Here is a 22,686-nt window from a genome sequence, read left to right as displayed (position 1 = left end):
ACCTTCCTTCATGGTAGGAGACATTAGCGATGAAACATGAAGGCATGGGGAAGTGGTCACATACCTGCCGAACTGCTGTGGTAGGATGCAGACCTGGCTTGTGGCTGTGAAGCCCCTGCTCGCAGCCGTTACACCACACCCCACTTCCAACATCTGGAAAGATTTGACTTAGAGTTTCCAGAAAGTGAATCAGGTGCCAGACTATTGGCCTGTAAGCCTTTATGCTCTCCTTTCCCCCTCTTTTGCATGCATATATTCTGTATGTATAATATATGCTTCAATATTTTCTAATAATTTAACATATATACGTTTACCACAAATTTGTTATGTTGTTACTTTATTCTAAGCAACTGTGCTATATAGACTGAAAACTATTTGTTGATATCCCCCAGCCGATTAGAAGTGGAGTCTCCCTAAATATAGCTTTTAAATATTAGGCTCAATCAGTTTCTTCAAAAAAAAAAAAACCCAAACAAACAAACAAAAACAAGACGATGGTCAATTCTTGGCAATAGTTTCTGGCTATAGTGCAGTTGCTTGGAATACAGTAGTAGCTGGGACAAATGTCTTTTGTTCATGATGAGGATGACCTCGGAGAAGAGAGTATCTCTCTGTGCCCTTTGGTAGAATGTGATGCCGAGGGCCTTGTGAGGCCTCTGATGCCCGTGGGTGGTAATACCGTTTAATAATGTTGACTGTCACTGGCCTTGCCCTGCAGTCTCTGAGTCTCTGAACTCTCAGGAACCCAGAGCAGACCTCAGGTCTAGCCCCTACACCCTGGCTGCACCCTCCCTTGAACTCACAGAGATCCCCCTGCCTCTGCCTCCAGAGTGCTGGGATTAAAGGCGTGCGCCACCACCAAATGTGGCTGCAGATCTGGGGGCTCTTAATGATAGATGTTATTATGTGTAAACTTAAAGCAATATGCGCTAATTATTTTGGCTCATCATACAAACTCCTATAGGTTTTATTGATTTCTTATATTTACATGTAATTTACATGTATTTACATATATAATCATAACTAGATCTGTAATTTTTTTAAATTAAAGTTGTCATGTAGCTATAGCATGTAACAGTGAACTCATTCAAGTGTAGTAAGTCTTTAAAAAAGAAAAACGCTAAACGTTTGGATAATTAGCTCTTGGAGGGTGAGTCTCTGTGTTTTGGGTAGGAAAATGGGGCTAAGAGTTTGTTAAGGACTTGGGAGTGATTTAAAATTTGAATTCATCGTGACTTTGACTGGATTTGGAAACAGCACAATCAAACCAGTGAGTCAGACATTTACCCGAGACCAAGCGTCTGTGTCCGTGAAGCCTAGCTTTCCTCTGGAGGTAGTTCATGCTCTTCACATCCTCTTTCAATAAAGACGCAGGGGTCGTTCTCCCGCCAGGGGAAGCCCTATTGGGTTACCTTATCAGAAGGCTCGTAGCCCTTTGCCTGGTTCAGACTTAAGGCCGTGTACTTTAACGTTTAATTAATACAATGATTGGAAAATGCCTGCCTTCAGAGGAGGTTAAAGCAGTTTGTTTGCCTTGAACTTTCTGCAGGAAAGGTGGCGTGGCGACCAAATGAAATTACGTTCAAAGATGAAGTAAGACATGAAAGAAATTTGAAGTAAACTTTTGGCTTATTTGGTAATTCCTAGGAAAACTGAACAAAAGTTTGGTTCTTTAGAAGAAGAAAAAGAAATGCTGTATATATAGAAATATGATCCTAAGATAGGCCAGTCACCTGACTTCCTCCAAGAAACTCTGGAAACACACAAAGCTTTCGGACATGGACTAATAATGGCCAGTATCCACTTACATTTTGATGTGCTGTTTTATGGCCACAATAATTTTAAGTCACATTGTGGAAGGTATTAATTTAGAGGAAAACCCCACTTTCTTCCACTTTTTGATTGATTTTCTTTAGACTGTTTATGTGTCTCTCTGTTTCCCAGCCACTGCCGTAACCATCTAAATTCTCTTAGTCTCTATATTTTTTACTTACTCCTTATACTAAATTCTTTCAATATAAGTTGTATAGCAAACTACAAATGCTACATTAATGGTAAAAAGTAGTTCTTTTGAGAAGTTTTTCCTGGGGATAGAGAGATGACTCAGGGGTTAATAACACCTATTTTTGCAGAGGTCCTTTATTCTTTCTCCAGCAGCTGACTGCTTGGAACTTTGCCTTTGACTTCTGTGTGTATCTGAGCTCACAGCCACATACCCACCTACATATACCCAATTAAAGACAATGAAAATAAATCTTAAAAGAGTGTTTTTCCTGCAGGTAAATAGTTCTGATTTCCAGCATGTAACCACCCCAAATAATTCTTGTTGAATTTACCTTTAATGGATTTTTGGTGGAGATGGCTGTCTTGGAACATTCTTTGTAGATCAGGGCAGCCTTGAACTTACAGTGATCTCCGCCTGAGCTGCTATACCGAACTTCTTTTGAAGGTTTTTGCAAAGTTATCTCTAATATTTGAAGTCATAAGTCAGGCTTACTAAGGCTGCATGGAAATTCGTTTTCAAATACACTCTCAAGGTGACACCTGCAAGCCAACACTTGTAACAGCAACAGCTGAGTTGTTCCAGTCTTGGGTGCTTGCTTCAAATAAAACTGTTGTGGGCAACAAAGTACAGTTGTGTGGGGAACTGAACCCAGGTCTGCGAGGAGAGCGCCAGTGCTCTTAACTGCAGAGCCATCTCTCTCACAGAGCGTAGGTAAGACGGTGGTCCCCACCCCTGTCCAGATGACCGATCCCATGACTTGACTTGAGCATCTGTGAGGCAGTCTCTCCCTTTACTCTTTCAAGGATATTCTTTAAAGCTTTAGTCATCTCTGCACTAGATAGATAAATAGATGATAGATAGATAGATAGATAGATAGATAGATAGATAGATAGATAGATGGATTGATGGCTGGCTGGATGGATGGATAGATAGATGGATGATAGATAGATGGATGGATGGATAGATAGATAGATAGATAGATAACCTGCAGCAGGAAAGAATCTTATCTAATGTCCTGTCAAGGTGATGTGATTTTTCTGGGGAGTGTTAAAATATCCATTTCCAAAAGAAGATAGCAAACGAGGAGATAATGGGTATGTAGAGAGCACGTCCACAGACGTCTCCAGCATTTTTCAGCATGGGCTGTCACGTGATCAGTAGGCACTCTGGAGCTAAGCTGTATCCCTGGCGCACGCCCGGTGGAGAATGAGAAGGTGGCTAGCTTGGCAGGCAACATTGCCCTTGCTGTTCTCCCCATAACTCTGAACTGTTCTCTTAGCCACCAACTGTAGACTAGAGCGGTAGGGGTTTTGTCACTAACGTTGTTTATGGAGAGTGATCACAAGGCGTAGCGATGTCTGGGACTTTAGAATTGGATTGACTGGTTGTTTTTTTTTGCCTTGGCTAGTCTAGGAAATGCTTACTTTTTTTGTTTTTGTTTTTTTTTTCACAAGATCTTAATTTTCATATCTTTTATGAAAAATATCTATTAATATAATGATTAAGTTAAACCTAGCTCATTCTTTCTTTGGAGTTTTTCTGACTTTTGTTGAAAATATTAGTATCATAAATGTAGCAGATACATAGCAATTCGGTACTCTATATATTAGCAATAAATTATAACCATGAAAATAATGGTGAATTTTTGTTTGTCTCTCTTAACAGTGGAAAGAGTGGAGCGAGAGAACCTTTCAGACTATTGTGTTCTGGGCCAGCGTCCAATGCATTTACCAAATATGAACCAGCTGGCATCCCTGGGGAAAACCAACGAACAGTCTCCTCATAGCCAAATCCACCACAGCACTCCCATACGAAACCAAGTGCCCGCCTTGCAGCCCATCATGAGCCCCGGGCTCCTCTCACCCCAGCTCAGTCCGCAGCTCGTCAGGCAGCAGATAGCCATGGCCCATCTGATCAACCAACAGATCGCCGTCAGCCGGCTCCTGGCTCACCAGCACCCTCAAGCCATCAACCAGCAGTTCCTGAACCATCCCCCCATCCCCAGAGCAGTGAAGCCAGAGCCGACTAACTCCTCTGTGGAGGTCTCTCCCGATATCTACCAGCAAGTCAGAGACGAGCTGAAGAGGGCCAGCGTGTCCCAGGCTGTCTTCGCCAGGGTGGCATTCAACCGCACACAGGTACAGTTAACACCACTCTTCCTAGGGACTAAGAGTCAGTGTAAAGAGCTGGGCAGTGGTGGCGCACGCCTTTAATCCCAGCATCCGGGAGGCAGAGGCAGGATCTCTGAGTCTGAGGCCAGCCTGGTCTACAAGAGCTAGTTTCAGGACAGGCTCCAAAGTTACAGAGAAACCCTGTCTTAAAAACAAAACAAAACAAAGAGGGTAAGGAAGAAATGTGACATGTCTTCACCTCTTAATAATGTCTTCAGAATGTTTTATGGAGATGAGGAGTTTTGAACTTTAAAGCCACAGGTCATCTGTGGGAATGTGCCATGACTCAAGATGCAACCTTTGATCCTAGGAAGTCTTTGGTTTTTCCTCTCTTATTACAGCAGGTGGCTAGGACGGCCAGTTAGGAGACTGCTTTGAGGGACTGGCAGGAGTGTGGGGGAAGAGCCCAATAAAACCCACAGCAGGAGAGAGGAGGGGAGCATCAAGAAGCATGCTGGGAGTAGAATTGTAGCTAGGGTGTTAGCGGGCAGATCCAGGGGGATGCAGTAACAGTGGTGGCAGCAGCAGTGGGGCTTGATCCCGGTGACTCCCAGCAAAGGTATAGTTATGAGAAACAGCCCGGGAGACGCCGCAGGGGCGGCTGAGAAAGGCCACGGTGATTGTTTTTACTTTCAAAAGACTGGCAGATTTCTTAGGAAGACTGGCAGTGAACATCGAAACTGTAAGTTTGGCACTGAAAACAGTGGGTAGGGATAGACCAAGAGATTGGAAGTGTTACAGAGCCCGGGATTTAAGCTAGAGGAGGAAGGGGAACGGATGTGATGGCTTGACCCAAGCCATCGTGGTGTCAGGCTTCCCAAGGAGTTGTGCTGTTTCGGGAGGTCAGGGGAATACTAGGAGGTGTCTTGTTGGAGGAAGTATGTCACTGTGGGTGGAGTTTGAGGGTTTATAGCTTCCTGTTTTCTTTCTCTGCTTACCTGCGTGTCCCTGAAAATGTAAATCTTCCGGTTCCTGCCAGATCCCACATCTTTCCTGCCCTGTAGGCTTATAAACCATTTAGCTTCTCCCTAATTTGCGTTTGTTCCAAGTTTGATCACAGAACTAGAAAAGTAGCTAATGCAGGTAGTAACCAGGCGAAGGGAGGAAATGGCAGCAGGGTCCTTCAGAGGCCCTGGAGTCACAGAGAGGGAGGTGATCACAAGAGGGAAGAAAGGTGAGAACAAGAGTTCTCAACCTGTGGGGCATGACCCCCTGGGGTCCCATGTCAGGTCTCCTGCATATCGGATGTTTACATTACAATCCATACCAGCAGCAAAATTGCAGTTAAGAAGTAGCAATCCTTGTTTGGTTGGGGGTCACCACACATGAAGAAGTGTATCCAAGGGAAGCAGCCTTAGGAAGGTTGGGAACCACTGCTCTAAAAGACTCACATGTGGGGGGAAAGTCAAGATGTAGGGAGAAAGAGAAGCTTGACCTTATGTCCGAGGATTTGGCCTGATGTCGGTTGGTGGGGAGCCCTCCGCCTCCTATTTCTGAGAATCGGTTTCTCGCAGTGGTGAGGACAGGAGCGGCGCTCCGGGGTTAAGGTGCCACGCAGTACCAGGGTGCAGAAGCAGGTTGCTTTTTCAAAAGCAAGCATTAAAAAGGCAGCCAGGAGCACAGGAACAGCTTGATGGGAGTCAACTTAAGACACGAGGTGGTTTTTAGCCTCAGATCGAATTAAGGAACATGAACCAGAAATGGAGTCGTTGATTGTGGTTAAACAGTTGCTGGCTGGGAGCAAAGACGAGGCCCTGGGGCTGTTGGGGTTCCATATTCATGTGTTTGTTATGCAGAAGGACAGAGGTGGAATCTCATGCTCCCTTGGTGCACAGCTACCTTGTACATTCTACTCATGGTACAGCCTGTTCCCATCACTTGGAAAATGCATTTGGGGGAGACCCACATATGTTTTATCCATCTTCTTGTGACTTAAAAGACTCAGGCCGCACTTTCGTGTTCATGGTTACCTAGGCTGGAGTCGTATAAGGCTCCGGTCCCTTGGAGAAAAATCTTGTTGCCCATCACTGAAAATACGAAGTGGAGGGATACGTCTATCTTCTGCGGTTCTTTATTCTGTCATCTGTGCTCATGAATCGACATTTCATGCCCAGCCAGCATTTGATTGCCTAGTTATGTGCACAGCTCTTTTTGGCTAAGGATAAAATCGAGAGCGTAGCTGTACCGCTTTGGATTTTCGCAGCGGAATGCAGTCTACATTCTGCCCAAATAGCGCGAAGCGTGGGAGAAGACTCCCAGAGAGTCAAGACCACAGACAGATGTAGTGAGAGGGTCTGCTGTGTCAAGGCACCGGATTCCTGGAGCTCCGCCTCCTCCTGAGGAATCCTCCACATCTCTTTGTCAGGATTCAAGGTTTTTCCTTGGCGTTGCCACCTTCGAAGGGCCGGGCTTTATCAAGGTCTAATTGAAGCACAGAACACGTTTTATTATTTTCTCCCCCATACCATTAAATTTGTAAGAGGGCTACACCCAGAAAGAAACATTCCCTTTCAGTCAGCACGAGCTTTGAGTTCACGGGCCAGCCTTGAGGATATCAAATGGAAACCACATAGGGACGCAGGATTGTTTCCTCTTTAAATCCTGCTTTTAATTTGGGAAAGCTTTTCATCCCTCTGGGATCATAACCTGTTGTATATGAGCCCAGCCTAATCAGGGTAGATGGTATTGACAGAGTGTGAACTCGCGCGGGAGGTCAGCAGGCAGATTGTTTCTGCTCCACGTCCTGCGGTTCCACTAGCAGCACAAATGGGCAGCTGGTTTCGCCAGCTGTATTGTTAAATGGGAGACACTGTGTAGTCTGCCCCATGAAACCAGCCATGGGTTTTCCAAATGGGGAGCCTTTTCTGAGTGGAACCAGACACTTCTGGGTGCTAGAGTAGCTCGCCAGGTAAAATTCATGGCAAAAGTGGCTGATGGCATAGTAACCCTTTTCTAGAAGGCAGGTTAACTTATAGACTGTACAGAGCCAGAACCATTCCTGTTGACAGGCATCTGCAGACATCATCCGTGGCTGCTCTCTTGATGGGTAGCATCTTCTCACGTGCCTGAGTGTTTTACAGAACTCACTGGCTTCTCCAGGACTCATTCTGTTATTCTCTCTAATAAAAAGGGCCGTGTCACATGACAGCTTGTGTCCCTGGATGTCTGTTTGAAGGTTTAGCAAAAAGTCTTAACTAGTTTGTGTGTGTGTGGGTGTGCAGAAACCAAAATAGCTTGCAATAACTCAGCAGTCCATCAAGACTGTAAACATGGAAACCTTGTCTGCCTGCTTCCAAGACTTCCAGATGAAAACCTCACGCCGATGGTAGATGGTATTGGAGAACTATATGTTATTGAAGGAAACTTGCTCATTACCTTAGATGCTGATGCATTTGCTGTTTGATTAGGCAAAATGACATCATTAGGGATTATATTTCCAAGAAGTTTTTAAATTTATTTTTTTTAAGTTACTACATAGTAATAGATGTTATCATGGAATTTTCATCCACAAATGCTGTTATGATACCATATAGTCTGTTCTCACTGTTGCCTTCCCCTGCTGTCTTCCTGTGTGCCTTGCCCACTCCCACCCCTACAGGCTTTCAATACACTTTAGTTTTGCTACATAGGCCTTTCAGAGTCATTTATGCATCTGTCTGGTAACAACTTGCTTTGCTTCTAGCTTGGGAACTAGATAACCCCTTTGTAGTTTTCTTTTTACTGTCTTTTGTTATTATTTGTACGTTTTTCTTCTCGTTCACCAACAAAACGTCTGCCATTTAAGCTAAGAGTAAGCAAGTTGAGTTCATCGTCCGCACAAGGGACTTATGACGTATTTATGTCAGTATTTATGTATTTATGTATGACGCACTTATGGCGTTAGTGCCGGGACGTGAACTCTCCAGCATGGCATGAGGCTGCTAGAGTTCTGAACGCAGGGCACGCAGCAGCGCCGCATCTGTGCAAGCCTTTTGGAAGAAGCGGTTAGTCCTGCTTGGCGTGCTATTTTGTAGCCAAAGGGACCGCAGGAGAACCCTGAGCTGGCAGCCGTAACTGTGTGCTTCCCTGCCCGCCTTAAGCACCTTCTCTTGCTGCCTCTGTAGGACCGCAGAGGCAGGCAAACACCCTTGCTTAGTTTTTGTTTTCCCCAGGCCTGTACTTCCGGTGCGGCTCTTCATTCGCAGGACTGTCCTCAGGCCCCTCGATGTTGGCAAAGAGCTGGAAGCGCTTAGCGAGCGTGTGACAGGAACCACGGGCGACAGCCCACTGCTTCCCTCCTCGTCGGGGAGATCTCTCTGGCACTCCAGAGCTCTCTGTATAATCCGCTCCAACGTGGCTTGAGTTTTGTCTTCCCTCGCTGTCTCCTACCACTCTTCCTTGGAAGCGTTTTACCCCTAAAGCTCTCTAGAATCTTTGTCTCGGGGTTGTGGTCCATGCCTTTTGGTCCTTGCCATGCGAGCAGAGGCTTGAGTAGAGCATAGCATCAGAATGGTGCCCGTCCATCCCGCAAAGCAACCGCCATGTGCCGTATGAGGCTGGCATGGCTGTGTCCTCGCTTGGGTGTTCGAACACGTCATCGTCGTCATTTGAAATACGAAGCCTGGAAGGTCCTCAGTTCGCTGAATGGAGAATAGCGTTATTGAGAATGACTTCGGGATATTGAACCAGGCGTTGTGGGGTCGCCGAGATTAGGAATGAGAGACCCTGAATATGAGCAGGAATGAGATCCAGGAGAGAAATGGGATTTGAAACCTTAGGGGTTAGTCCTACCACTGTTGCCCAGGATGGGAAGCAGCCTCTCTAGTCTGAGCTGTGACCCACATCAAGTGGCTTTGTCCCTTGGCCCTGCCCCTCTCTAGGGCTCTGTCACAGGTGCAGACGGTGCCTGTGAAATAGTCATTTCTGTCCGGGTCTGAGTTCTGCGCCCGTGTCTTCTCCTGCGTCTGGAACCTGAACTCATCCTAGGTTGGCCCCTTTTTCTCTCATTAGGTCTGTAGACATGAGGTAGCTCACTTGGTGATCTGCCGCGTTTGTGTCTTCGCCTCTTTAATGTGGGATTGGAAATCCTAATTATGAGCATTCTTTTTTCTTTATTAAAGTATAGACTTGAAAACATTGATCAGAGGCGAATGTATGATAAAAGGCAGTGTTTTAAGACTTAATATTACTGGTGTCCACTGACCTGTAAGAAGTAATGTCTCATTAAATATGTACAGTGACTTTTACTTAATAGGTAAGCTAGTCTCTGATTTATTTTAAAAAATCCAATGACCTATATATTCATATGTTCAAAAAATCCCCATTTCCTAACATGGCTTCTCCTCCGAGACCTTCCTTCCATCTGAGCAGATCTGTTAAATGAAGTAGAGGAAGCTTTTCTCCAAACTAGGGTAAATTCAGTGGAACGGCTGTACTGCCACTTGTGCCTGGAGCAGGAGAGTGCCAGAAAGGGGGAATGGGGGTGACCCTCTCATCCTTCTCTCCTCTTCCCTTCCCACTGTCCACAGAGTGCAGGGACACCCTCCACAGGGAGAGCAATTAGACCTTTGCCCCTTTTGGCAGTGAGGCTTTGTTCAGGTTTGTTGCTCATGTAAGCTTGTCCATTTTCTTCTCCTCGAGCAGAGAGCGTGAGGTAAGGCTTGCTGAGCTGAACCTTGGGAGCACACTTCTGGTAAAAGACAGGATGTGTGATAACAGTGTGCTCTGTCAGAAGAAGGGGGGTCTATCTGGTGTCCCGCCTTTCAGTTCAGTGAAAATACACAGGCATTTATCAGAGAGGCCTCACTGGCAAGGCCGTGTGTGTGCCCTGGTCTTATCTGATGGAGAACAGGACCTCCACAATCCTGAATCTGTGGGGACTCATTTGATCAACCTGTCCTCATCTGACTACATTCTATCTATCTATCTATCTATCTATCTATCTATCTATCAATCATCTGTCTGTCCGTCCGTCTATCTATCTATCCATCTATTATCTATCTATCTATCTATCTAATCTATCTATCATTTTTCTATCTGCCTATCATCTATTTATCCATCTATCTGTCTATCTATCTATCATCTATCTGTTCGTCTATCTATCTATCATCTATCTGTCTGTCTGTCTATCTATCTATCTATCTATGCATCTATCTATCTATCTATGCATCTATCTATCTATCTATCTATCATCTGTCTGTCCGTCCGTCTGTCCATCCGTCTATCTATCCATCTATTATCTATCTATCTATCTATCTATCATCTTTCTATCTACCTATCATCTATCTATCTATCCATCTATCTGTCCATCTATCATCTATCATCTGTCTGTCCGTCTGTCTATCTATCTATCTATCTATCTATCTATCTATCATCTGTCCGTCTATCTATCTATCTATCTATCTATCTATCTATCGACTTTGCAGGAAAAGGAAATCCACTGTTTACTCTGCAAAGCTACATCATTTGAAGGAACTTAAGACCAGGGTCATAAGTACAATTTATGAAGTCACTCAGCAACTGGAGAATGTTTTCAGCAGATTGGAAAATGAGATTGAATGATGTATCAGAAAATTTGGCAGGAAGGCCAGCTGCTGAACATGCAAACGCCATTGTATGAAATGGCATGGAATTTGATTGAAGCTTTGTTTACACAGTGTTTGGAATATATGCATGCCCCAAACTGTTAGGGTTACATTTATAAGAACTTGCTAAAAATTAGGATTTGAGGCAGCACAGTCGGAATGAGACAGGAGATGGCTAAAGGAAACTCTTAGCTACAGATTCTCAGGAGTCTGAGTCACTTCAGGAGGAGACAATAATTGCCTTTTAATTTCATTGTTTGAGTTACGAATATTGTTAGCCAGAGATGGGCATAATTTAATTATACATTGCAGTTTTATATTTGTGTAAAACTTTACCTCCAAGATAGGCATGCTCATTGTCAGCTGACATAGTGTCAGCAAGGATCATTTCTCAGTATCTTGTTGAGATCGGAGCTCTTTGCAAGTCCAGGACCACAATGTAAATGTAGGGTCTTGACTCCATGGTCCAGTGAACTGGTGATAAAATAACAAGGGCCCACGTGAGAGACAGGAAGTCCACTTCTGAGAGGTGGGCTGTAAATGTCAAATGTTGCAGATCAGGCATGAACCCGTTATTGAGTTTTGGAGTAAATAATATGTCCTCTTTTGATGTCAGAACATTAAATTAATAAAGTAGGCAGAGGTGGCCTTGCTTACTTCATAAAATAGGTCTTTCATTTCAAAATCACTGGCTTGAATTCTCAGATTGAAAGATTGCAATAATATTAATGTGTCCCAAGATAGCAGTGTCTCAGAGTTATTGGATGGTGGGGGGCGGGGGGCTCTCTAGATAGCTATTTTCCTTTAACACCTTCTGTACATATAAGGGTATTGTCAATTAGCACCTCTTAGGCAACCTCATCCAAAAGGCCTGGACTGGTCAGCTCAAGGACTAAACTTGTACAGGCTCCAAGCTTGCTCTGTCTGTGCCTTCGGTAAAAGGGAGGTCGACTTGGTAAATAGGAACCCTCACAACTCAACCTCCATCTCGAGTCCACCTGAGATAGAACATATAGGTAACAGAAGAGGGGAAGGTTTGCTTTTACTCTCCATCTTTTACAAAACAGAGAATCAGGGCAAGCCAACATGGTGTCCACTGTCCTGTCTGTTCCTCCTACCCCTGACCAGTGGCTTTACAAGTTAATCACTGAATACATTATAGTCAATTCAACTGTTCTATATTTGAATTAAAAATTCAAATTTCCTATGACTAGGAAATAGAACATTCCATTTTGGTGATAATTTTTAAGTCATTTTTCACCATTGTCAACCAAGGACTGGTCCTCTCATTTCACAGAGGATCGTCATCTTCAATATTTGTATTTCTGGTGTGAGCATCCGTTGTAGTCTCTCACCAACCTTTAAAGTCATAGATCAGATTTTACAGGTTTGTAATGATTTCACTGAGGCAATGGGAATGCTAGTCTTAGTTCTCATTGTTCATATCTTGTATGACTGTTCAGTTAATAAGCTTTAAATCAGTATGTTCAAGGGATCTTCCTTCCTTGGCTGTTGATTGAAATGAGGTCCAGTTGGCTAGGGGTTGCGTGCGTGTTTGTTCAAATAAAGTGCGCAAACTCTTCGAACCCAGAAATGCTGCAGCATGACTATATGACTATAACTGTATCCATTTGGAATCCGTTGGAGATGTCCAAGCAATTTCAATCTCTTTATATAATTTTTTTGTGCCAAAAATGAGCACTATAGTTTATAGCATCTACTGAACTCCTTGGCCATTACCATGCCCATCTGGAGCACTGGGTAAATCATGGCTGGGAGACACACACTTGTACATATATCATGCTTGTCCCCAGCTCTATGGATTGCTAAAGCACAGTCTTAAAGAAAAAGAAAAAAGACCCTTATAAAATCATATTCATTCTGCAATTGAACCACTTTGGTATTTATAGACTTCCAGTTCTTTAGAAAGGTTGGTTCTGATCTATGAAATCAGCCTTATGGTCCGCTACTATGACCCAAGATTACATAATGACAGCACTTAAGAATTATTTTAAATTACTTCCATGTTGCATATGGGCCAGGCGGTGGTGGCGCACACCTTTAACCCCAGCATCAGGTACCATGGCCAAGTCTTGTTGAATGCACTGGGAAGGTTTCTCATGACACAAGTATTTAATTTATAAACCGCAGGCCTAAGGTGTATGATGTAATTATAAGTGGAGTTTACATGTCGCGAAATCTCAGTTTCCGCGATTGCTCTCGGTAGGTTGAATGAAAGATCTTGAGTGCCTTGTGAGTTAGGCTTTCAATACGTGGCCGGCGAGGGCCTGCTGTAGACTCTCCACCCAAGATAAGACTCTCCCAGAGCCGTAAAGAATAAGTGTTTTCTTAAAGGTCTGGATTCTCCTCACCACCAGGTCACGGCCAAGCACAGAATATATAGAATCAGCCCCCGATGACCTTCTATGATGGGAGAGAGATAGTTTTTATAGTGGCCAGTGTGAACGAGGGTAGTTGGTACAGACGTGAGACCAAATTAGTCCTGCTCACCTCAATCCAAAGGAGGCCGGTATATGTGCACAGACCAAGCCTCTGAGTTCCTCGAGTGGCATGTCTCTGGCCTGTCAGCTTTTAGCTGTCAACTTTTGTAAACGCGTTTTTGTTTGCAGAGTACATTAATTCCCTTTAGATGTTCAGTTCCATCTAACCCGTCCCACAAAATATGACATTCATAGGCTGTCTCTCTCAATAAAGAGATACTGTAATAAAAGAGAGATTTTATTAAACTAATGCAATAACGACACTTTCTTTGAGGATCTAGCCCATCATTTTTAATAATAAAAATCAGATTGCCATTGTTGTGCCCAGTGTGCGTTTTATTCAAATCAGACTAAGTACTCTGGCTTCCTGGCTTTAGCAGAGCTCTGGGAGTTGGGGGCGGGGTGAACATTTTCAGCATTTACACAAATGAATTTCAGCAGCCAGAATCACGGTACAGTTGTCGATTATGGGAGATCTGTTCTATTGGCAAACAGGGAGCTATGCCTAGGGAGCCTCTAGAAGAAAACGGGATGAGGGAAACAACTTCCCGGGGTAGGTCGGCTCTTAATTGGTTGGATGCTAGGACGATCCACTGGCCTGCCGCTGCCTTCAGTGCTCTCTCTAACTCCTAGGGAATCTCTGATACATTATGAGCTTGCTGTGTGGGATCAGACTAGAAGCTGGACTTTACCTGGCTTCTTAGGGTACCAGTGATAATTGGTTGCATAATAACAACAACAACAGTCACAATAATATTCTCCTATTCTCCTGTTACCTGAGCCTTCAGAACTGTGTGACAGTTAAGGTTGATAAAAGACATAGTGGACTATACGCAACACAGAGCAGCCCCTTTCCTTCCTCTCTGCGTTCTAGGGGAGTGGCCATAAGCAGGTCATCCTCCAGGGAGAGGGACGAGTGGTCCAAGTCCCTGGCAGAGCCTCCTCTGGAAAATGGGAGTGAGCCTACGGATTTCTGAAATCTCACTCTTGGCCACGACATCTTCTGTTGTAAGGACGATGCCCTTGTATGCACATGTTTTCAGACTCACTGTGATGTCTTTTTTAATCGTACATTTTCAAAGGCGACGTCACTTGATCTCTGAAAAGGTTTGTCATTAAACGCGCTGTGTAATTGACTCACCTGCCTTGATCTAGCTTCAGTATGCGAATGACTAAAACACGCTATGTTCTCTGACGATGCCAGGCTGCATGTTCCTAAAATGCAGGGACTATAGGGTTTCTCGCGGGTGCACGGCTCGGCAGCACACGTGAAGGGCAGATGCAACCTCCTCACATCTGCCCCTTATCACATAGGAGCCCAGAGCTTACAGACTCTTTGCTACCTGGTCAGCGAGTTGCTGTTGGGATTGTTACCTCTGTCTGTTGCAATAACACAGTGAACACCACAAATGGCTGGGTTTTTTGTTGTTGTTGTTGTTTTTGTTTTGTTTTTTTTTGTCTCCCATTTCAACGGCCACGAGCAGCCATGTATGTAATTTATAGAAATGGAAATGGCCTCCAGCTAGTTTGACTCTTAGAGAAAACACCAGGCTTCAGCCCCTCCGCTCTCCCCCTACACACCTGGTGTATATCACTTTAAAAAATAAATTATGCCTCATTAAATTACAATTAAGAGGCATCACGATCATTTGTTTTTCTGGAAGGAAGATGTTTTGCATATTGAAAGCCTAATTTGTTGCAGGTGACAGAAAGGCTGAGCAGATTATCTAATATCGCTTCATTTGGGGGCGATGTCTGTTGCGTGGTGTGCGCCTACGCCAGTGCCTCCAGATCTCACCCATGTGTACGGTCGTCATCTTCACGTCTGAGGGTCTCATGCCTCCTGTTCTTGTCCCTTTGTTCCCCACTTGAGAGAGCAGACTCCCCTTGGATGTCTGGAGAAAGCCTGGTCTCGTTTCTCTTCAGATGGGTTTTTGCAGACCTTCCCTCCCCTTCCTGGCTGTACCATTATGGTTCCACGCAGGTGCTACTTTCCTTTGAAGCTTCAGCTAGATCCAATTTCACCCCCTCCACCAAAGCCGTCCCCCTCCAGCCCCACAGCCGGCGAATCTTCTCCTGATTTTGAACCAAGATGGTACTTGCTGTGTTTTGAATTTATGACGTTTTCCCCCTCCCCCTTTTCCCTTATTTCTCCACTCTTCTCCCCCGTGTCCTCCTCTCCTCTTTCCTTTCCTCTCCCCTGCTCTCTTCCCCTTCTCTCCCTTCCCCATCTTTCTTCTGTGTTCCTACTTAGGATGGGTCTCCCTGCATGACCCAGGCACTGCTCTGACCTCATGATCCTCCTGCCTCTGCTGGGACCATTGGTGGACCTGCCTGCACCAGCACACCCAGCCAGCGTCTTTTCCGGTGTGCAGTGTGCTCCTATAAACCCTTCCAGCCACCATGTAGAAAACTCTTTGCAAGCAGGTTCTCTCTCTGTTCATTCTTTTTGCCTCCCCCTGGGCTTTTCACCAAGTCATCACTGAGAAAGGAATTAATGGAGCTGCTGTTCTTTGCAGCAGGCGCACTGGGTTTGGGAGTTTCCTAGGCAGCCGAGTGGAGATATCTGGCTTATGGTTCCTACGACCAATGTAGCCTAACTATAGAAAGTGTCAAAACCTTGCAAACTACATGTAAGGCCGATCTGTTCAGATCCAGCCTTTTGTGACTTTAAAAATCGCCAGGTGGGAGAGAGAGCGCGACTTCAGATGTCAGGTGACAGGGGCCAGGAAAGCAGGATGCCTGAATCCTCCCATAGCCAGCCCCCCCGACTTGCCCTATGGGGGTCGGGACAGTCCTGAAACCTAGTCCATGCAGGTGCGTGTTGTGTCACAGGGTTGAGGGCCTACCTGAGCAGGTGCCTGCACACAGAAGCAAAAGCTGTATCAGTTGGTTAGGTGTTGAAACAGTCAGCGACAGAAAGTAGAATTCTTTCTCGGTGTTACTGAGAAATGCTGTTTTACCACAGACAACATAAGATCACAATTTTTTTTTTTTTTTTTTTTGGTTTTTTGAGACAGGGTTTCTCTGTAGCTTTGGAGCCTGTCCTGGAACTAGCTCTTGTAGACCAGGCTGGCCTCGAACTCACAAAGATCCGCCTGCCTCTGCCTCCAGAGTGCTGGGATTAAAGGTGTGTGCCACCACCTCCCGGCCACAAATTTCTTATACTTTAAAAATCACCTCAATTTCTTCCTTTTATCTTTGATGACAGCCTGTATTACCAGGCGAGCCAGACTACGTGATACAATTGTTGTTTTGTACTTTGAATTATTTTGATTTTACTGAGCTCCTTCCCAGACCTGTCTATTCTCCTGGAGCTGGCGATGACCTGAAACTCTTGTAAACTCCCCCATTGATGAGCCAGGGCAAACACCCTCTGAGGCGCTCTTTGCCTAAATTTCTTTATTCTGGTGATTTGGAACCCAAGAACTCATGTGACAGGCATGGGTACTTTGTGTTAGCCTGTGTCTTTGCCCTGGCAGGCAACAATGTTTCTTCAGGCAACAATGTTTCTTTGGCAACAATGTTTCTTCAGGCAACAATGTTCCTTGGGCAACAATGTTTCTTTGGCAACAATGTTTCTTCGGGCAACAATGTTTCTTTGGGCAACAATGTTTCTTTTTTTGTCTTGTGTAAAGTAGTCTGATACCACCGAGGAAACTGTGTGTCTCCATGGAGAAGGTTCTATTGCCCACAATGAGGCAAATACCTAATGGCCATTTTACTCAACAGTGGCAGTATGTTTTAATATAATTACTGATATGAAACTTTAATAAGCAATATCCTGGTTAATTTATTAATTTCCTTTCACGACCGTCCTGTTGATAGGAGTGCATCTTTTCCCCCCCCTTCCAGAGCCCAGGTGTCACAGCACATTTTCTATACCTCGAGCTGCATAATGGCAGTGTCCAAGTGACGCCTCCTGTTTGGCTGCTTGATAATTAGAATGCCAGATGACATAGTAGGAGAGGCCTTAGAAATATTTATGTGAGATAAATTATTAATGTGTGTTCCATTCAAGACAGAGTCAATATGATAAGCATTTATTCATCTTGATAATTAGCGGGCGGTGGGGGTGGTTTGTGTGGATGTGGGAGTTAGGCTATGGATTGTGTGTATATGTGTGTGTGTGTGTGTGTATGTGTGTGTATGTTTGCGTGTGTGTCTGTGTATATGTGTATGTTTGTGTGTATGTGTGTTTATATTTGTGTATGTTTGAGTGTGTGTATGTTTGTGTATGTGTGTATTTTAAGCTAACGTATTTTCACATGTGTGCCTACAGAATTTAGACAACACTTTTAAAAACCTTAGCTTATAATAGTTACAGGTGAGCAAATAACCAGTGTAAAAAAATGTCAGAATCAAACATCAAAGGTCTTGTGTGCTCCAGTTAGTCACTTTCAATTGAGACTGCCCTGTCCTGCGTGAAAAGAATGTCCTTTGGGACCACTGCCACGCCGGTGAGAGTTGGCACAATGCTGTAACTTGCTGGGGGCCACACAGGAAGGGAAGGTGGCCCTGGCTAAGCCTGTGTATTTGAGACTGTGTCTGCATTCAGGTGAATGACTCAGTAGAAGCCTGTAAGCCACCATGCACTTAAGACCCAAACGCTGTGAGCCTTTGACTCGGGCAGGGATACTGAGCAGCAGCCATCCTCCAGGGTACTCTGTATGTGCTCCCCAAGAGATGGGTGAATTTGTGTGACATATGACAGATGCAAAAGAAGGATCCTCTGCAAGAAACTAACAAAAAACACTCCCTACTTTTTAATGACTTTTTTTTTAGTTGTTGGGGGACTTATAAACATAGTTTTTGGTTATGGCACTCAAGAATAGGGTTTTTGATATAACTTTCAAATGTAAGAAGCCTTTGCTGTAATACACTGTGTGACTCATGGAAATAGCTTCATGGAGGAAGAATAAGTTAATCTCTGCCTTTGAGTAATTTTGAATTATAATCATAGCAGATATCTCCATGATGACCCGAAAACACTTTTATTATAATACCGAAGGTAGGTTGGAGAGAGAGAGGAGAGGAGAATGGGGGAGGACAGGCGCGGGGCGGGTGGAAGAAAAGCCACTCCTTCTTTCTGTGCGTGACTCATCATGAAGGAAAGCTCAGAAAGTATCTGAGTGCTGTATCGACTTTGGAACCTGGAAGCAATTTCAAAATCCACTTCCTTTTCTCATATTAATTTAGAGATTCTTGTAAAACAGAAAATCTTTGAAGCAAATCCATTATGAATATATTTCAGGTTGCTCATTTAAAATGGGAAGTAGGGCAACCCGAGGCACAACCGACTCTTAGTTCCAGAAAGGGAATGGATTCCCGGGCTGCGTCACGCTTTCCTGGAAGACGGGCACCTCACTTGTCTTCTTGAGGCATGCCACGAGATCTGGATTCCCTTCCCATCACTGTAGCAGTGGGGGATTTTTACCCACACACACCACTTACCTCACTCCCTCCTTGAGCACATATGTGTGTGCCCACATACCAAGCCGCACACAGCCACATGTACACACTCACGTGGCATGGCATGTTTTATCCTTGTTTACATGCTGACCTCAAACAGACGACATTGTGTGCTGTGTTTCCATATGTACTTCTTCCAAGTTTGAGGATTCCTTTAACCAAAGTAAGGGTGACCTCTAAATCCAGGACTAGCATAGGTTCCTTGTGGTATAGTTGTTTAATGTGGGTCAAAAATGATTCAGTTTATTTATGTGTGTGTGTATGCATGTGCACATGTGTGTGCATGTGTGTGTGTATGTGGGGTTCAGAGGAGAGCTTGTAGTTCTCTCCTCCTCTCATGGAAGCCCCAGGAATTGAACCGAGGTCATCAGGCATCTTGCCAGCCCTTATGTGCTATTTCGAATGATGATTGTGTTTCCCTGAAATGTTGGTAACCATGTGATGTGCCTTCCTATAAGTGACATTGGTTATACTACATTATAATACACAAGTTTATATGAAAATGCCCACTGTGCCCTGCAGATTTTTGACCAGCCAGAGAATATTTCTTCCCCTCCCATCCACCGCTGTTTTGTATGTGAGCTGTGTCTCTCGCATCTCTATCGATTTCCCTCAGAGCAAACATCATTGGCACTTGCAGGGCTTTGCTGCAGTTCGTAGAAGTAACTCTTTGTGACTTGGGGTTGCCCCATCTGTTCAAAGCTACAGGCTTAGTGTCTTAGCTCTTCCCGGGGGGGGGGGGGGGGGAGAGGGGAACAATCCTAAACCGTGGTCTCATAGTGCCTTGCAAAAGGATGTCAGCTGAGAATATGTAGTGATGTCTCTGTGAGTTAATCCACAAGTGTATGGGGTCATAATGGCCCTCCCTTGTCTCTCGCTGCCCTCTTAGGCCATGATGTGTTATTAGAGTATCGGCAAAATCTTTGGCAATTGCGTCCACAGAAACACCGCACTTGGAGCTCCCCAATTTGGTTGAGTTGCACATTGAGGAAGTGCTGGAGCCTATCCACGCTGCAGTTAGAGCGTGCTCAGGTCCCTAGCTAACGTGACCACATTTCCATCACTTTAACTGTAAGATTAGAGCTTCCCCAAGAAGCTACCTCACAAAACTCTGGGGTGCCTCATGTTACCTGCACAAGTGTAACTACTGTGTGCAAAATTATCAGAGCTGACATATAACAGCCATTTGCTTTCTATTTTTCTATTTTCCTTTTTCTGTTTTTCCCCCTTGCCATAGGAAATCTCTATTGAAACCAGTGGCCAGTCATACATAAATTCAGCCAAACTTTTATTTTTTTTTAAATCGATGTAAATCTCCCATGCTGTTTAAATGTCGGAACTAAATTTACCAAACTTGGCAGATTTGTAAAGCTAAGCAGGACTGCCAAGAGTTCCCAGTTTCAAGCAGAGAGAGTTCTTACAGCTCCTGAAATACTTGCAGGAGGCACCTGGCGCTAATTGCAGCCCCACATTTCCTCCGGAGCGCCTACCTTTGCTAGCTGGCGTTGCCTCGTTTGGGATTATCGCGGTGATGATGAGGTGGCAGAATAGAAGTCCTAAATGAGGCACAGCCCCGGAAGGGGGGGAGCACATCCCCACAGATCCCTTGCGAGCCTGCAGGAATTAGGCATGTTCCCGGTATCCTCTCATGCTGGCTATAACAGATAGAGGGGCGGTAGGGCGGGAGACGGGAACCACACCCGTGAACCTGCAGACGTGACTTTGCCTGTTTCTCTCCTCGGCTCCACCAGGGATTACTGTCAGAGATTCTGCGTAAGGAGGAAGACCCCAGGACTGCCTCCCAGTCTCTGCTCGTAAACCTGAGGGCCATGCAGAACTTCCTCAACCTGCCCGAAGTGGAGCGTGATCGCATTTACCAGGATGAGAGGGAACGGAGCATGAATCCCAATGTGAGCATGGTCTCCTCCGCCTCTAGCAGCCCCAGCTCCTCCCGAACCCCACAGGTGAGCCGCCTGTTCCATGCATCACTTACGAACCTCTTGTGCCATGGATTCTGTTTTCCCTTGAAAACCAAGAGACGTGACTCAAGAGCTTCTTAATCCAAGGAACGGGTCAAAGGGTATGGCCTGTAGCTCTGTCATGTGGTAATCCCATACTGTGGAATGTTATTCCTTCCCCTTTGGGGATGTCCCATTCTTCCCATGAGCAGGCAAGAGTAGTGGGGTGATCCACTACCCACTGTGCAGTTTCAGAAGAAAGAGCCGAGGGGTGGGGTGGAAGCTGTGTTTGTATAGCAAGCCCCAGAGCCACAGAGAAGCTCTGTCTCAAAAAACCAAAAACCAACAAAAAGCCAAGCACTTTATTTTCCTTAAATTGCTTGGTTATTGCGACAGGGAGGAGAAAGTTGAGGGCAAGAAGCAGCAGTTCAAATGCTGCTGTAAGCAGTCCAGCAAGACAAAGCAGAGGGCCAGGGAGATGGGTCAGCAGTTAAGAGCGATTATTACTTTTGTTTGCAACTCCACCTCCGGGCGAATCCAACACTTCTGGCCTCCTTGGTACCTACACTCCTGTGCACACATACCTCCCCCCAGTAAAAAAAAAAAAAGAAGAACTTTTTGGTTTTTCGAGACAGGCTTTCTGTGTGTCTGTGTGTAGCTTTGGGGCCTGTCCTGGCTCTTGATCTGTAGACCAGGTTGGCCTCGACGTCAAAGATCTGCCTGCCTCTGCTTCCTGAGTGCCAGGATTAAAGGCATGCACCACCAACTGCCTTGCACCGCGCCCCCAGCGCCCCCATGTCTGCGCTCTGTGTGCTGGCACCCAGTTACCAAGCTTCGGACAAGGGGGCTGGAGGTTAAAATACGAAGACACACAGAGAGACAGAGAGACAGAGAGACAGCGACACGGGTCATCCTTGAATTCCCCAAGAATGCCCCCTTTATTGGGTTCAGGGGCAGATTATATAGAGATAGCCACGCCCCAGCCAAACCCACCAGAAACCACTCTCCTGCCATCAGGAACTCCTGAAGGTCTTGTGCTCAGAGCAGCTGTAGGCACTCAGATCAGGGGATTACAAGAAATTCAGGATCTGGGGTCTCACTGCTCCCAACAACCAAGGCCTGGTGGAAATAAGAACTTTTTAGAGACACAGTGGAGAAACCCTGTGTGTAGGGAATATGGTAGCTGGGTGTAGGGATGGGTCCTGGCGATAGGAGGCCTCGGTTTGCCCCTCTTAGCTGGATTTGGGAATGTCTGGCCTTCCTGTCTGCTCACTTCTAAAGTGTTGAGAACATGAGGTAGGCAGGGCACATTTCCAATTCAGATGTAAGCCACTCAATTCTCACTTACTTCCTGTTTCCCTTCAACTTTCCCTACTTGTTGACTTATGATCAAACCATTCCATTCTCTGGGTTGCATAGATTCTGACGGTTCTCAAAGCCAACAGTTAATTGGTAGATACCTATCTGTGCAAACCTGAAGAGTGAGCCCATCAAAATAGAAGGTGGCTCTGCTTAGATACTATAGTTTTGTTCTTACTTGTTGGTTTTCTGGTAAATTCCAAGAAGCTGCTGAAATACAGAACCAGAACTGTGTTCTGGTAGGAATGTTAAACCCTTCACAAGTTTCAATATCCTCATTTTCCCCATCTACCTTGACGCTATTTTTGCATCCTGTGGTGGATTTGTAACTAAAGTCCTGTCCCCTCATGCCCTGCTGAATTGCATTACTGACACTTCAGGTTTTAATAAAACATGAGCCATACTTACTGTTAAAGTCTTGACCGCTTACTTTGGACATGTGCAACCAAGCCTTTTAATTTATTTTTCTTTCAATATCAGTGAATAAATAGTGAACAATTGTTAGGACCTTGCTAGTTTGCACTAATATCGCCTGCCAGTAAAGTCAGTAGTATTTTTACCATGGTTAAAGGCTGTGCCGCCTTTGGGGAGTCCAGCCATACTTCCTACTCCACGTCCCTCCAGCCAGGCTGTTCTCCTGGAATAAGGCCACCGGTA

At 45.1% G+C, this 22,686-nt stretch overlaps 1 protein-coding gene across 9 annotated transcripts in view; it reads left to right on the top strand.

Moving 5' to 3' along the window:
* LOC121445049 (DNA-binding protein SATB2) overlaps positions 1-22,686 on the top strand; it is a 176,676-nt gene that overhangs the window by 98,669 nt on the left and 55,321 nt on the right. For all 9 annotated transcript variants that reach the window (XR_005973869.1, XM_041647033.1, XM_041647029.1 and 6 more), the window contains 2 exons: positions 3,671-4,143; positions 20,464-20,676. Coding sequence is in view for 8 of the 9 variants with exons in the window: in XM_041647033.1 (XP_041502967.1) it covers positions 3,671-4,143; positions 20,464-20,676 (686 nt within the window). In the remaining variant the exon portion in view is untranslated. The remainder of the gene's footprint in view (positions 1-3,670; positions 4,144-20,463; positions 20,677-22,686) is intronic.

Source organism: Microtus oregoni, unplaced genomic scaffold, assembly GCF_018167655.1.
Source record: "Microtus oregoni isolate MIOR12 unplaced genomic scaffold, Mior012 000154F_ref0000087, whole genome shotgun sequence".
NCBI classification, from domain to species: domain Eukaryota; kingdom Metazoa; phylum Chordata; class Mammalia; order Rodentia; family Cricetidae; genus Microtus; species Microtus oregoni.
This window is presented reverse-complemented; position numbering and strand designations above follow the sequence as displayed.